Source organism: Podarcis gaigeae (assembly GCF_964106915.1).
Source record: "Podarcis gaigeae genome assembly, chromosome: 4".
Taxonomy (NCBI): domain Eukaryota; kingdom Metazoa; phylum Chordata; class Lepidosauria; order Squamata; family Lacertidae; genus Podarcis; species Podarcis gaigeae.
This window is the reverse complement of record NC_139677.1, coordinates 95,434,024-95,451,267: the sequence shown is the minus strand read 5'-3', so window position 1 is coordinate 95,451,267 and position 17,244 is coordinate 95,434,024. Positions and strand designations below refer to the sequence as shown.

At 43.3% G+C, this 17,244-nt stretch overlaps 1 protein-coding gene across 35 annotated transcripts in view; it reads right to left on the bottom strand.

Moving 5' to 3' along the window:
* Positions 1 to 17,244, bottom strand: part of DLG2 (discs large MAGUK scaffold protein 2) — a 902,142-nt gene that overhangs the window by 22,971 nt on the left and 861,927 nt on the right. For 27 of the 35 annotated variants that reach the window (XM_083736268.1, XM_083736240.1, XM_083736269.1 and 24 more), the window contains one exon: positions 3,378 to 3,477. In XM_083736268.1, the coding sequence (XP_083592394.1) occupies positions 3,378 to 3,477 (100 nt within the window). Of the gene's footprint in view, positions 1 to 618; positions 665 to 3,377; positions 3,478 to 17,244 lie in introns of all 35 variants that reach the window. The other 8 variants (XM_083736270.1, XM_083736271.1, XM_083736242.1 and 5 more) reach the window with 1 other exon arrangement.

Sequence of the window (17,244 nt, the reverse complement as noted above, 5' to 3'; positions counted from 1 at the left end):
CATGGTCAGTGGTCAGGGCTGATAGGAGCAACACCTGGAGGGCCACAGCACCCAACCTTGCACCAGACAATGTTGTATGGAGGAGAGGGTGCCCCATATCTCCTATTTTCATGGCCAGGCAGTACTACTTGACCTTCCTGAGGAGCAGATGCATCAGCTGTTGTCAGATGGCAGTGACCCTTGAGATCAACCCTGACCAGATCATCTTTGAGACAGCTGTAGGAACCCAGTGGGAGGGGAGGGAGGGGTTAAAAACGACTGGTGTAAAATCCCCAAAACCTGTCAGGAAAGGTTCAATGGTGCATTATTTGTAAACCAAAAAAAAGGTGTTATTTACAGAATTAGACATACCTGTTTCATATGCTGTATGCTATTAATATTATCATGCAGAACAAAAACAAAACAAAACAAAACAATGGAAACTTATTTCACCCAGTGCATTCAAAGCTGGGGAACGAAATTAAAACAAAATAAAAATAAAATCTAATCTTGTGCATGCCAGGGGTGGGAGGTCCTTGGGGAAAGAACAAAAGCCAAACTAAAAAGGAAACCAAATTTATTTAAAAGAAAGAAAGAAAGAAAAGACTGGGGTGACAGTGACCATTCCTGGGAACTTACTCAGAGTCTTTGTTCCATAACCGTCGTCACCTAATCCGGGGATGTCCTGCACGGGAGTTTCCCCAGAGAGAGCAATGAAAGAAAAGAACAGCCGCAGAAGAGGAAGGAAGAAGTCAGTGGCGTTGAAATGGATACTACCATGACTGACCATGCAGATCACACAGTCTGGATTCCTGCGCTTTTGGGAAATGACTCCTGCCCTCAAATTCAAAGGGCCTGAGGAAGCCAAATGGTAAGGCAATCTATTTCGGTGAAAGGAAGAAAGCGTACGGGTTCTTAAGGAAACTGTAGGACAAGGGATGAGGAACCCACAACTCTCCAGGTGTTTCTGTTGCACAAGTCCTGTCATCCCTCATCACTGGCCATGCAGGCTGGGGTTGACAGGAGATGGAGTCTATCAACATCTGGAAAGCCATTGTATCCCCATCCCTGATGTAGAAAAGTAGCTCAGATGAAGATTGGCTGGCAAACCAGGCAAGCAGTCAGCGAGTGATGCTTGAAGACCAGCACCATGGTCCTTGTGTTCTGGGCCACATGGCCTGACTTCAGGAGCACCAGTGGTTCTGGGCGGCTCATTGGTTTAAAACTATGAGTGGCGCATGTTGGAAACATATGAATTGGCCTACAGACTCAGTATGCAAGCCAGACGACACAAATCCCTTTGCCGATTTAAAAAAACAGAGTGTAAGATGCTTTGGCACATCATTCAGAATTCTGACTTGGTTCACATGACACAATATGTCGAACGATGGTTTGGCAAGCCCATGCTCTTCCCCAGTTCTTTTTACTGCCGTGTTGTTCTGCGTCAAGTCCAAGTTTGTTCTAACTCAAGGTTTATTCTTGGCTATGGTTGGCAATTAGTGAGGATGGAGCAGTTTAACTAGGAGCCAAACCCTGGCTTAGCTCAGTGCAGTATTGAAGCAAGGAGGATCTTGATGGAGCAAAGAAAGCTTGTGAGGTCTTGCTAAACCATAGTTTGGTTTACAGTGTCACGTGAATGAGTCCATTGTTGCAAATGTTAGGAGACACAAAAAAGTAACTGCAGCAAATTTTCTTTAAAAATGCACAGCTTCCACCTCTCCTAATCTAATCTAATCTAATCTAAGAATGGGATTTTAAAATTTACTTTCTTGTCCCAGTTTACCCTTCAGCAGCAACATCTGGCTTTTTATGCATTCATTTAAAATATAGAACTCCATTTGGCAAAACAACACTAAAATGTTTTAATTTATACATAAGGATCCAATCCATTTAGGCAACCAAAAGTGGTTGAGGATCAAACTAGTCTTTAAAAAGAAAAGAAAAGAAAAGAATTAAAAGGTATTAAGAGTTCCCCTCATTGTCATATTCAGTTTGGCACAGATTTCCTGATTTCTGCTGAATGATTTTAGATTCCTTAGTTATTGATTGGCACTTCTGATTTCCCACTTCTGCTTAATCACTCGAGGTGGCACTCATAGATCTCAGTCACATGCCCATCTAGCTGGGTTTCCCCAGCCACTCTGGGCATCTCCCAATAGAATATTAAAAGCACAATAAAACATCACACATTAAAAACTTCCCTAAACAGGGCTGCCTTCAGATGTCCTCTAAAAGTCATATAGTTGTTTACTTCCTTGACATCTGATGGGAGGGCGTTCCACAGGGTGGGCACCACTACCAAGAAGACCCTCTGCCTGGTTGCCTGTAACCTCACTTCTCACAGGGAGGGAACCACCAGAAGGCCCTCAGCACTGGACCTCAGTGTCTGGGCTGAATGATGGGGGTGGAGATGCTCCTTCAGGTATACTGGGCTGAGGCTTTAAAGGTCAGCACCAACACTTTGAATTGTGCTCGGAAACCTATTGGGAGCCAATGTAGGTCTTTCAGGACTGGTGTTATGTGGTCTCGGTGGCCACTCCCAGTCACCAGTTTAGCTGCTGCATTCTGGATTAATTGTAATTTCCAGGTCGCTTTCAAAGGTAGCCCCATGCAGAGTGCATTGCAGTAGTCTAAGACTCTTTCCTTTTAACCTGAAAAGCTGGGAAGTGACCCAGACTGTGCTACCATGATGTGCCTTCCAGTTCACACGCAGGTCAAACCACCACACATGCTCTTTGGAAAAGCAAAAAACAGGCAATGGGATTTGTGTTCTGCAGCTTGCACACTGAGTACATGGGAGGTAAGGAGATTCCTTTATACTAGTGGAGATCACTGGTCCATCCAGCTCAGACTCACATTGGCCGAAACTGGGTTTCAGGCAGCGATTTGCCCCACCTGTATCTGGAGATGCCAAGGACCAAACCTGGGACCTTCTGCACGCAGAGAAGATGCATGAGATAAGGGCCTAAGCCCATTTCATTGTTTCTTATACGAGTCCTTCGGAATTTAAAACCAGTGAGCCGGCTAGAAACATAGGTGGTTCCAAGTCCACCAGAAGGAAGCAAAAAAGGAAAAGCAATGTCTGAGCACTTATTGCTTTCTCCTTAGCAAAAATTTGAAGCTGGGCAATTTAAACAAGTGTAAATATGGCTGGAACACAAGCTTTAAATTAAGCAGCAGAGAAAAATTACTCAACCAGTGGTGGAAGCTTTGGATATTCCAAAGGAGAAAGGAATCCAGACTGCCATCTTGCATTGGTCACAGTAGTAATGTCTCCTCACCTGTCCTGACCCTGACGTTTGTTTGCCTAGGTGTGTCGGTGTGCTCAGAGTGTAGGGTACCAGTGTCATGCGCGTCTCCTGCACCGTGACATCGTCTCCTCTAAGCGTTTTACTTACGTTCCGGGTCACTCGTTTCCTGCTCACTCAGCTCCTTGTTCTTGTAGAATGGGAATTTTCGTGAAAAGATGAAGTTCTTTTTACGCCTGTCATTGAATGACTGTGAAGGAGAAAAGGCATGGGGGCAAAAACAAGGACGTCTAATTGTTGTCACACTCATGCTGACAAAACAACTAGTTTGTAAAAGTGGATAAACAACTGCAGTGACTCTGCTCAATTTTCTTTTTGGGTAAAGCAAAATGGTTAAAAACAACACCACCACCCTGAAGATTTGGTGCTTAAAGAAAAGGAAAAAAAAGATAAACGCAAAATTGGTTTGATTATTGATGGCTGGCTATTGATTATTTGATTATTAATTGGTTAAGTCTGCCTTATGAAGCAAACTTTGTGCTACAAATTAACGTTTGTTAAAATTGATGAACTGTTTGGGCAGTATACAACCCCCCCCCCCATATATAGGCCCTGCAAATGGCAAGCACCATTTAAAACTAGGCATCTATCTTCCCTTTCTGAAATGATCCTTGCGCCTCATATTACAACAATATAATTATATTAAATAATATTACTCTATAGTATTTTTCAGTGCAGTTATTTTATAGTACTACATTGTTGTTTTTGTAGTAGTAGTAGTTGTTGTTGTTGCTAATAATAATAAAAGTAAAAATCCGAAAAGAGAGTGGTTCCTTCATAATGAAAGTTTTTACTCATTTTCAAATTGATGAAACTAGCAATTAATTAATCAATCAATCAGCTGAAAGTCACATGATTAACCAACTGTGGTTCCTTTAAACTGAGCGAGACTAAAATACTTATACAAATAAAAGAAAAAATATTCTGCATGATGTGCCCGTCCAATTTTCTCACTTCAACTGAAATAAAGGTTTGGCTTTCAATTGGGAATCCAATATGGTTAAGGACTGATAAGATAATGTATTGTCCATTCCTGAAGGTTGGACAAAGCTAGAAAAAGTACAAAGTGTCTAATTAGAGGACAGCTCCAAATTTAAACAAAAAAATTTCCTTCCAGTAGCACCTTAAAGACCAACTAAGTTATTTCTTGGTATGAGCTTTCGTGTGCATGCACACTTCTTCAGATACTGGAAGGAATTTTTTTTGTTTTGACTATGGCAGACCAACACGGTTACCTATCTGTAGCTCCAAATTTGTAAGTTTTTGCTTGCGTCACAAAAGTTTCATGCCACTTTTACATCCCAAGCATATTTGAAATTTAGTAACGGGAAACAAAGGGTGGGGAAAAATAACATACATGGAAACCTATGAATGGCTTCTTAGCACCAGAGATATCTGGATTTGAAATAATGTGAGCCTCATGCAGAAATTAATATGCAAATCATGCAGACACAAAAGATAAGCAGATGAAATATAAATATAAATGGTTCTGAAAGTAAACTGGTTGCAGGAGTATGCAGGGCATGCAAACATCAGTTGAATGGTGGACAGAATCTAATGGAAACAAAAATGTGTGCCTCTTTTGCTTCTAGGTATTTTTTTATCATAAACATCATAAGATGGGATATCTTTGTTAGGATACTGGATATATCTATATCATCTACATCTATATTTATATCTGTCTCCAGCATATTGCAGACATCTTTCAACTATACAAAGACAACAAGTCTAAAATTGCCAGCCTATATATCATTTTACTTGCAGAAACAAATAAAATGTTGAATAACTGTACGAGCATGCCATTATTTACTGAGACATTGTATCACACTCATCATATCATTTCACATTTCAATTTGTACCTATGTTATCTGCACCCCTCAAGAATGCACAGACCAAACATGAAAAGGAATTAATCTATAAGTTATCTTAATTTTAGGACAGTGCAGAAAATGCCTGGTTTATCTTTGAGACCAGAAGCTACCAGTGGTGATTAAGATGGAAGGCCCACTGGCCCTTCTTCAGAGAGCCTTGTGAAATGTAACCCTCAGTAATTGCTGCACCCGGATTTTTAGTCCGTGGAAATGTTCATGAACACACTTTTGCAAAATGGCAATAAGTGTGTGGTTCTGACACTCAGACTCTAACCTAGCAACTATTGCTTCCTGTTTCTGAAACTGTAAAGATGGGTACTGTAACATGAAGCAGCCTCTGAATAGCTCTGCAAAAGCAGAATATGGTGGTCCACTACCTGGAGAAAAATGAACATTGGAAGAAGACAGGACCAGTGCATTTTCACCTGTACAGGTGTGTGTGTTCATCAACTTATTTTGATTTTCCTCAAATTATTAACAGTCTGTCAGTGGGCATCTGCTTACATGGGTAGGGTAGTTACTAGGTATATGGACTGTCCAATCTTACCACAATATACACATTGTGAAAAAATGACGTTGAGACCATAACTGTACCATTAATTTCTGATCTGCCATTCCTCCTGACATTCACTAAACGTGTACTAAACATTCTGATATTGTTCTGGTCAAACTGTCCACACATTGTGCCGGACATCTGAAGAGAGGTGCCTTCAACTGACCCCATGTATTTTTATTTATATTTATTGTGAGTATATTATTATGTATCTAACAAATTAGGAAACAGTAGCATTGAAAAATATCATTTTTATGTTTGGCCTCCATTGTGTATTGTCTTATTTACATATTATATTTCTATTTAATACTGTTGTTGAATTATATTCCCAGGGAAACTCACTGTTTGTTTGTTTGTTTGTTTGTCTTCTGGACTTTCAATGGGTCCTACTTTGAGTAGGAGTAGCATTGGATACAGCCCTTGTATTTTGAGTAAGCAAGGAGGAACAACTGAAGTTACCAGCCAGCTAATATGTGAACCTGCTCCACTACCTACTAAAAAAATCTCCATTCTGTGATATCAAGTCTCTGATGGCCCAATTCATACATGCACATCTCCACTAGCCAACACAGTTATCAAGTGAAAACTATGTAGGGCTGAATGATCTGGAGAAATGAGGCTTGCAGGTGTTATATGTTGTTCACAGAACCCCATTCAGGAACACCTTGGTTTTGCAAAAGCTGAAGTTCTACCTTGGTGATAGGTGGAAACAACTATATAAATAGGCTTGTTAAAAATAGCAGGGGAAAAAAAAGTTCTCCTACTAGAATAACACCGCTTCATTTCTGTAAGTTCGTAACCATAGGTACTGACCTGCTGTGCTGAACAGAAGGGGTACATATTCAAGTCCTGATTTGGCGTTATGTCTGAACAGGAAATTAAAGTCAGGTGGAACCCAGGTAGCATCCTGGTAGCATCCTGGCCCAGTGCTCAAGGTTCTTGCAGGTGCTGGCCCCAGGAAAGGTCTGAAGAGTGCTATCTAACCATCTAACAATCTGCTCCCACAAAAGTTATTGATGGCCACCAGCTTTGATGGCTTGAAAAGCTTATTCATGGCGAATAAGGATATCATTGTTAGTTTCTGTTTGCCACTGTGCAGCTGCTTAGAGTCACAAGACTCTGTTTACATTCCAGAGACATTCCAGGCTGTTGGAAGTCTCATGGGAGACAGGAGACAGATGTGATGTTACTGGTTTCCTGTTCCTTTGTTTGTTTCAGTTGCTCTCTGCTCTCACAGAGAGAGGATGTTTATTTCTTTTCTGTCTGCGTAATAAGAAATAAAGCATTTATGTAGCCATAAATCTCATCACTTCTGCTGCTTTGATACTCTGCTGAATGGGAAACGTGCCTGAAGGCTAATCAGAGGCTCAGGTCGTGAATTATCGTCAGAGGCGATTCTAAAGGACTCGACCAGAGGAGGATGAGCTTTATCAGCTCGGTCGTAGAGGAGGCTCCGACAATCATTGTACCACTACTGTCAGAGGAAGAATACCTCTGGATATCAGTTACTGAGAAGCACAGTTGGGGTGAGCGCTGTGTGGCTCAAGTCGTGCTTGTGGGTTTCCCACAGGCATCTGGTTGGCATAAGAACAGAAGGAGAGACTGCTGGATCAGACCAATGTCCCCTCTAAACCAGCATCCTGTTCCCACAGCAGCCAACCAGGTGCCTGTGGAAAACCAGCAGGCAGGATTCGAGCACCAGAGCCCTCTCTCTTCCTGTGGTTTCCAGCAACTGCTGCCTCCAACTGTGGAAGCACAGCATAGCCCTCATTACACATTTTTAATCATTAGAGGCTGCATGGACACTTATTAGGGATGATGTAGCAGAGACATCACCTTGCCAACAAAGGTCTGTATAGTCAAAGCTATGGTTTCCCCAGTAGTGATGTATGGAAGTGAGAGCTGGACCATCAAGAAGGCTGATCGCCGAAGAATTGATGCTTTTGAATTATGGTGCTGGAGGAGACTCTTGAGAGTCTCATGGACTGCAAAAGAAGATGAAACCGATCCATTCTGAAGGAAATCAGCCCTGAGTGCTCACTGGAAGGACAGATCCTGAAGCTGAGGCTCCAATACTTTGGCTACCTCATGAGAAGAGAAGACTCCCTGGAAAAGACCTTGATGTTGGGAAAGATGGAGGGCACAAGGAGAAGGGGTCGACAGAGGACGAGATGGTTGGACAGTGTTCTTGAAGCTACCAGCATGAGTTTGACCAAACTGCGGGAGGCAGTGAAAGACAGGAGTGCCTGGCATGCTCTGGTCCATGGGGTCACGAAGAGTCGGACACGACTAAACCACTAAACAACAACAAAAGCAGTGGAATTCCTGCACCAGGAAAGGGCTGGACTTGATGACTTTTGGGGTCCCTTGCAACTCTATGACTCCATGGTTTTACCCCACTTGTTGGCATAAATGAATTTGTGGTACAAAAGACAACGTAAGTCCTTTCCCCTTACGTTCAGAAAACTCAGTTTTTCCAAAACTGCCTCGTCTTCTTTTACACGACAGAAAATGTCAACTTCCTGAATCTAATCACTTTCGTGTTGTGACAGACATTCAAACCGAAGCAGTGGCACCATCATCTTCATTATTATCATAATCACCACGCAATGTTTGTGTAGCACTCGCAAGGTTCAAACCGCTTTGCACATGCCTTATCTAGTTGTCATTCCAAGCTAAGTGCAATCCTATACTCACTTATCTGGAAAGGAGCCTCACTGAAAACAGTAAGAATTATCTGTGGGTAGACTTACAAAGGCTGGGTCCTTGAAAAGACTGGGTATTACCTCTGAATAAACTGACGGTCCATTTCAGAAGATGGTATTAATCTGCATCGAATACAATCTATCAAATTGATGCATTTCTGCTGAAGTAACGAATGAAGTGTGCATATGCATACAGGTGGTTACAACACGGTTTTTAAAATTTTAAAAATGGGGTTTGAAGAACAACACGTTTGTTTATTCTTTTACTGTGTGAATTTATCTTAAACTCTGTTTGGAACTTGAGCAGGTTTCAAAAATAAGTTAAATAAGGCTTTGTAGTTGGGCTATGCTGGACTCTTCTGTGATCATTCTGGGAGCTGTTCACATTTTGACTTTCTGAAGGAAGACCTGCTGTTTTAAATTTCCAGATTCTGTTTCTAGTCAATGGCTCAACCTTCTAAAAAATAAATAAAAATAATAATTTCGCTGAGCCGTCACAACAGGTCATGCAAAAGGCATTTCTGTAGATAGTGAGACTTCTGAGTGAAACAGCAAGCTATAATTTTGAAAGGAAATACCTTCTGGAAGTGGGGGAAGGATGGCTGACCTGACACCAGCTTGTCCTTGACAATGCAGATTCCCAGCAACTTACTCCAATGTGTGGAAGAAAAATGGTAGGAAGGGCTGCTGAGAGAAAAAAATATCGCTAAACCCAAATGATGGAAACCATGGTGAGGGGGTGGAGGAAAACCCCAAGAGGTTTAAAATTTAGTGCCAGCGCCTCCGCCTGCTTCGCAGAAGCAACCCACACCTGACCTGCGTGCTGGAGCAGATTCCTTCTTTGTTTGATTCCAGCCTCTGTGCTGCTTTAGATATTATGCATTCTGCTTGGAGTCTTACACCCTCTAATATATGACACTTCCCTTATTCTCTGCTTGCTAGCAAATGCTTCTCCTCCTATTTTAAAGCAGCAACTAAATTTAGAAGGCGGGGAACATTCTCTCAAACAAAACACACGTGACAAATACTCAAGGATGTTGCAACAACCATGGCTGCAGCTTTAGGATTTGCGAGGGCTGGCGTGGGTTCAGGCAGGCTGAGGGCATGTAGCAGGTTGCACGGGGTTGTGTAAAGTGCTGTGTGTGCCTTGAAATATGGTGTGTGTGTCTGTGTCCCAATCATTTGTAATCCTAAACACATTGACGAGGAAGTAATCCCAGTTAGACACCATAAGGGATGGACAGACTTGTCAATTTCAGTTTTCTTGGTTTCTCTCATTTTTCCAGTTCAGTGTGGTTCATTATTATTATTTTTTAAGCCTCATAAAAATCTGTTCACATTTTAGTACTGATTTCTTCCAATAAAACACATTTTTTTTTGCAGTTTTGACTAATAGTAAAAAAACATGCTAGCAATTTCTCCTAATACGATATATATTTGTTATCTTCAATAATATATGCACTTCTGTGCACATTATTTGGCTGGGGAACAGCATTTTAAAATTTGGAGATCTGTTTCAGTTCAGACAGTGTTTCACAATGTGCAGATTTGGTAGGTTCACCAAACTTGAATTGGGTAGACTTTCTCACCCAATACCTAACACTGGCAAGCAGCCGTCAGAAGGTGGCCGAGAAGACTCTATATAAGACTGCTTCCTATGTTCCAATTTTTGGTTTGAGACCTGCACCACAAAATTCAGAGATGTACGAATTTCAAAGGCTATCTCTGTTTCGGTTGACATATTGTTTCCGGAAGTGTGCGCCAAATTTCTCCTCCTTCCTTACACCCTCTATCTTCTACTGCCAACCCATGTATTGATGGAAATAGGACAGTGTTCTAGACAGACCTTAGATGTGGTCTGGTAAGACAGCTCTTTTGCAAAAGTTCAGGGCTCTGAGTAGCAGCTGCAACCTACTTAGGAGAGCACCAACCCAGGCTGATCAGTCCTGGCCTGCACTGTTCCTTTGTACAGAATGGTACTAGCTTTTATTTTTATTTTTTGCTTCATGTTGCCTGCTGTTAGAGCATCCACATCCTATAGTTCTCATTGTACCATGGAGGCCACTTGCTGAAAACATCTGAGTGCAAAACATGTCAGGGTTTTCAATGGAATGAAAGGAACTGGCAAACAAGAGCTTTCCTGAACAGGGAAAACAGCAGTTTTAGGTTGAAAGAACAGCGTGAAATCGGGCTGGAGAGTACGTCTTTACAAAGTGCATAGTAATTCCTGCTCTGCAGGGAAACTTGGGAACAATTGTTCTACAACTGAGGAAAGGTTACAGCAGTTGGGGCTTTTTTAGTTTAGGAGAAAGTTGAGTAAGAGGGGACATCATAGAACTCAGTAAGGTTATTCATAGTGTGTGGAATGCCCCCACAAAGAGAATTTCCCCCATCTCTCTCACAATACGAGAACCCAGTGGACCACCCAATGTCGATTTACGCAATTCAGGATGGACCAGAGGAGCCAATTCTTTGCACTGTGCATCACTGAACTGTGGGATTCACTTTCGGGAGATGTGGCGATGGCCGCCAAGTCAGATGGCTTCAAAAGGGGTTTAGGCAGAATTCAGGGAGGAATACGCTGATGGGGGCTGCTACTCATGATGGCTGCATCCTGCCTGCAAGATCACAGGCATCATGCCTCAGACCACCAGTTTCTGGGGGAAAGGAGTGGGAGAGGGTCAATGTGCTCTTCTTTGGCTAGTGGACTTCCCAGTGGCATCTAGCTGGTCACTGTGGAAAGCTTTAAGATCGATGGCCCAGGTATGGAGAAGTGAACCCAAGGGCCACATTTCCTTATGGGCAGATTAAAGATGGCCACATACCATTGGTGGGTAGAGCAACAAATATGAATGGAAACTTTGCCCAATGGGCTAGTTTTGCTGTACCTTCACACTGCCCTATCTATTCAGGTTCAGAAAGAGAAGCCATGGGGTCTGAGGTTCCCCAATCCTGCCTTAGTACTTCATTTTCAAGGTGTTGCATAGGGCTCTCTTCAGGTGTTTATTTTATTAAAACTTCTATATTCCACACCGTTCCAGTATAAACACCACCCAGGAGGACTTACAACAGAAAAGATCTCAAAAAACCTCCCGGGTGCTAAAATTGGCCTCTTGGTGGTCCCACCACCCTCAGAAGCTTGGGTGGTGGTGGTGAGATGAGAGAGGGCCTTCTCTGTGGTAGCCCCCCTAAGTCGTTCACCTCTCTCCCCACAGAGGTTCATCTGTCAACTTCAGCTTCCAGATAATGCTGAAGATGCACCTTTCCCCCTTGGCTTTTAACACTTGAGATGCCTATTTCTGTCCCAACTTATTTTTGTTGTTTTAAACTGCTTTTTAAAAAAAGTGTTGTAATTTTTGCAACCTACCCTGGAACTTGAAGGTGTGGGGTGGGGTAATAAATAAATCATCATAATAATCATGGCAATACAAAATTAAAACAATTCCAAACAGACCACTGATCTAGCAGGACACTTATATCTTGATTGAAGCTTTAAAGCTTGATTGAAGCTTTAAAAACTACTTCAAAATGGTCCCCAGTCCCAGATGCATAGCTCTATGCTTAAGTGCAGGTATGAAGGTAAAGGGACTCCTGACCATTATGTCCAGTTCTGACCGACTCTGGGGTTGCGGCGCTCATCTTGCTTTATTGGCTGAGGGAGCCGGCGTACAGCTTCCAGGTCATGTGGCCAGCATGACTAAGCCGCTTCTGGCAAATCAGAGCAGCGCACGGAAACGTCATTTACCTTCCTGCTGAAGTGGTACCTATTTATCTACTTGCACTTTGACGTGCTTTCGAACTGCTAGGTTGGGGTGTGTGTGTGTGTGTGTGTGTGTGTGTGTGTGTGTATAGGCACAAATGGTCCCCTTATCTGAACTAGGATCCAGTAGTGTGTGTGTATCTATTGATCTATTTGTAGACCTGATTTAATGGGATCTTTGCAATAAAAGGCATGGGGAACCAGTTCGGATATTACTGGACTATATCTTCCATCAACCCTGACCATTGGCTATGCTTGCTGGGATGATGAGAGCTGGAGTCATACAATACCTGGAGGACCGTAGTATCTGATGTATTTCAAAACTGCTTCAAATCTCTCCCCCCATTGATGCAATACAAGTCTCTTGTCATTTCCTCACATCATTCTTCCACAGTGCTTTCGTATATTTCCCCGCTGTCTGCCACCCTACAGATGTCACGCTTCCTTCAAAATACAGCCTTCCCTGGAAGCTGAAAGGGCACACGACATCAATCAAGCCCGGATTGCTCACTGCTGAAGGGTGTTCTTGAATGATGAACGGAACCTAGCAATTGCTAACATCACCTTTCAAGTCCTCCCTTTGACTTAAAGGGCAAAATGTTGATGGATTAATCTTTCCCCTCGCCTTCAGATGATGCTAAACTCATTGCACTGCTGGTAAAGGTAAGAAAAAAGGAAGTGAGAATACTAGAGCAATGATTAAGTCGTTCTCTTTGGCTAGGAACTATTCCTGGATAGGGATAGGCATGCCACTGCAACTCATGCATTGGTAAGCTCATGACTGGACTACTGCAGTGTGTTCTACATGGGACTGCCCTTAACGCTGGTCCAGAAGATGCAGCTAGTGTAAAATGCAACTCTTAATTAAAGGTAAAGGCAAGGGGACCCCTGACCATTAGGTCCAGTCGTGGCCGACTCTGGGGTTGCGGCACTCATCTTTCTTTATTGGCTGAGGGAGCCGGCGTACAGCTTCCGGGTCATGTGGCCAGCATGACTAAGCCACTTCTGGCGAACCAGAGCAGTGCACGGAACTGCCGTTTCCCTTCCCGCCAGAGTGGTACCTATTTATCTACTTGCACTTTGATGTGCTTTCGAACTGCTAGGTTGGCAGGAGCAGGGACCGAGCAACAGGAGCTCACCCCGTCGCGGGGATTCGAACCGCCGATCTTCTGATCGGCAAGTCCTAGGCTCTGTGGTTTAACCCCTAGTGCCACCTGCATCCTAACTCTTAATTACACAGCTCTTAAAGTTGTTGAACTGGCTGCCAGTAAGGTACCAAATTTAGAATCAGTAAGGTACCAGTAAGGTGCCTGATTTAAGGTTTTGGTTCAAATCGATGAAACCCTTAATAGCTTGGGACTAGGTTACCTGAAGGAGGAAAGCCCTACTCAGTCTCTTATAATTTCACAATGATGCTCCTTCTTGGGGGTGTTGCCACCTATGGAGGTTCATTTAGCAGCAGCTAGCAGGGAGAGCTTTTTCTGTGGTTGGCACCATTCTCCATGGAATCACTTCACCTCTGAGCCTAGGGAGGCAGCAACATATTGCCACTCACGAAAGGTGCTCAGAATGAACAAATTGGGGTTAACCAATTCACTGAATTAATGCAAAAGTATCTGAAAGTTGCTCCTATAATTGCTGGGTGGGACGTTGGGCAATTTTAAATGCAATTCAATTTTAATTTTAGTTCAGTTATGTATAGGGGTTTCATTGCACTTCGCTCTGTGTTTGATTGTTGGCATTGCATTGTTGTTTAAGCCTAAATATCACAATTGCTGGGACGAACAAATAAAGCAATTGTTCACATTACACCGTATATGTGTTTTTATGTTTTCTCAGTCTTAAGCATATTTTATGCTTCAGCAGAGTAGCTTGGATAATTCTGAACCCCCCCCCCCCCAAGAAAGCATTGACTTTTGTGAATGAAATGCAACTTTGAAAGGGCATGGAAGTAGTTCCTTGGAGGGAACTAATAAGCCTGAAATGCTTATTAAAAACATATTTACACTCCCAGGCATTTGTGGACACTTAAATCCAATGGGCTGGTTGTGGTGTGTGTGTGTGTGTGTGTGATTAACTGCATTTTATTTGTATTGCAGTTTTAACGCTTTCAAAATTTGTTGTACATTGCCCTGAAACTCCATGTGAACGGCAGCACAAAAGTTTTAATAAGTGAAACAATCCTTTTAGGATCATGTACATTTTCAGAAATGGAAAAACACTTGTGCTTTTCATTCTAGTAGGTTGGTTCGCTGAGTGTGGCAGGGCGTGCAGTGGGAATTGCAGATGCAGATTGTTGCTAGGGCTGGCCAAGGATGAAAATAATGAAATCGGCTCAGAATGAAGGTTTGTGATGCAGGTTCGGAGCACAAAGACAAGCCGAGGTCATTAAAAAGGACAAGGCGGGAGGGAGAGGAGAGCATGCAAGGTTCAAAGGGCAGGTTGCTGGGAGATTGAGAACCGTGCCTGATAACACAAAGCTGGAAAGGGCAGCCCAAAAAGATTGAGTGGTTGGAAAAATTCCACTCTGCTGGAAAGCTCACAAGCGCTGGTGGCTTGTTAGTTTAGAGAGAAGGCAAGGAAGAGGTAGCAGGATACAGGGTGCATATAAAATGAAGTGGCTGGAAAAGAGTTTTGCTCCTTCTCAAACTGCTAGGAGCCGGGGTTATCCAGCAAAGCTGAAGTTGTGCGAGATTCGGGACAGACAAAAGGCCATGCTCCTTCACAGTTAAATTGCAGTGTTTGCTACCACAGCAGGTAGTGATGGCTGCTAGCTGTTGTTGTTGTTTAGTCGTTTAGTCATATCCGACTCTTTGTGACCCCATGGACCAGAGCACGCCAGGCACTTCTGTCTTCCACTGCCTCCCGCAGTTTGATCAAACTCATGCTGGTAGCTTCGAGAACACTGTCCAACCATCTCGTCCTCTGTCGTCCCCTTCTCCTTGTGCCCTCCATCTTTCCCAACATCAGGGTCTTTTCCAGGGCGTCTTCTCTTCTCATGAGGTGGCCAAAGTATTGGAGCCTCAGCTTCAGGATCTGTCCTTCCAGTGAGCACTCAGGGCTGATTTCCTTCAGAATGGAGAGGTTTGATCTTCTTGCAGTCCATGGGACTCTCAAGAGTCTTCTCCAGCACCAGAATTCAAAAGCATCAATTCTTCGGCGATCAGCCTTCTTGATGGTCCAGCTCTCACTTCCATACATCACTACTGGGAAAACCATAGCTTTAACTATACGGACCTTTGATGGCAAGGTGATGTCTCTGCTAGGATGGGTCAAATTCATGAAGGACAAAGCTACTCGTTGCAATGGCTACATTCTACATTGGCTACATGGTCGGAGGTATTGTGCCTCTGAAAAGCATTTGCTGTTGTTCTCAGGTCCTGCTTTTTTGCTTCCCACAGGAATCTGGTTAGCCCCAAGATGCTGGATTAGATGGGATTTTAACCTGATCTAGCACGGCTCCTTTTAAGTCCTTGTGAGCAAAATACGCTAGGCAGCATCCATATCCAATGAAGTCCCCCTCCACTTTTAAAATAATTTTTATTTCCACATCTGTACAAGGGTCATATTACCCTGGAGACACTACCTATTTGTTTGGATATTGAAATCTTGCGCACCAATAATGAGGAAAGTGGAAATTGAAATGATCAGACAAGTGTGGTGCTATTAAATACGCCAAATTAAAAGGCTTAATAGGTAGCTTCAAAGTGATAATTTCAGGTTTCCTTTCCCGCTTGATGAAATTACACCTGCTATTTATACCGCTGGCTCTCCGCTTTCTTGCTCCTTCCTTAAAAAAAATAAAAAATCATCATCTAGGGGCCAGAATATCTAATTGGATTGATATTATTATCTGTGCTTTCAAGTCACCTGGGAGCGGGGTAATCTTTTCTCACAGCATCCAGCATTTAAACATTTCTTGAACGTTTTGCACATAGTTAAATTGGGAAGGATGGGAAGAGTGTGCATAAGAAAGAGAACATCTTTTTTAAAAAGTGGTGTAGAGACAAAAGGAATGAACAATGACATTTTCTGAAGGCAGAACTACAGATCCCTCCCTCCTTCTCTTGTTTTGCATTTCATTAGCAGGGCTCAACAAGTGGGACCTGTAACAAAGTGTTGCAGTGTGTAAGACCCTTGTTCAGGATTACAGCCAGCTGTGCCATTTCCCAGAATCCTCTTTTCTTCCCCACCTGCTCAGTTCCCCCATTTTGTGCCTAGTGAGCATGTTGTTTCCATCCAGCTGTTGGGGGAGTTGGTGTGGTTTCAGAATCCTGCCTGATCAGGAACTCCTCTGAGAAAAAGGCAAGGAGCGCTGCCAAGCAGGGGTGAATAACTTCTCTGGGGTGCCAAATGCCTCTCTGAACGCTTCTGAACTCCTTCCCGAGACCTGCTTAGAGTCAGCAAGTTTCTGGCCTCATGTACCTTCAGATCATAGTAAAGGGTAAAGGGACCCCTGACCATTAGGTCCAGTCGTGACCAACTCTGGGGTTGCGGCGATCATCTCGCTTTATTGGCCGAGGGAGCCGGCGTACAGCTTCCGGGTCATGTGGCCAGCATGACTAAACCACTTCTGGTGAACTAGAGCAGCACACGGAAATGCCATTTACCTTCCCGCCAGAGCGGTACCTATTTATCTACTTGCACTTTGACGTGCTTTCGAACTGCTAGGTTGGCAGGAGCAAGGACTGAGCAACGGGAGCTCACCCCGTCGCGGGGATCTGAACCTCCGACCTTCTGATTGGCAAGTCCTAGGTTCTGTGGTTTAACCCACAGCACCACCCGTGTCCCACCTTCAGATCATATCCTGGTCCAAAGCAACAAGTCTCTCTCCTTCCTCCTTGCATGTCACTGCCCTTGCATGCCATGTTCTCAGTCTCTGGGAGCTAAGCCTTATGAGGAACGTTCGAGGGAGTTGGGTAGGTTCAGCCTTGGAGAAGACTGAGAAGTGATAAGAAAGCAATCTTCAAATATCTGAAGGTCTGTCATATGTAGGAAGCTTGTTTTCTGCTGCTCCAGAAAGTAGGACCCAAACCAATGGATTCAAATTCCAGCTAAAAATTATGAA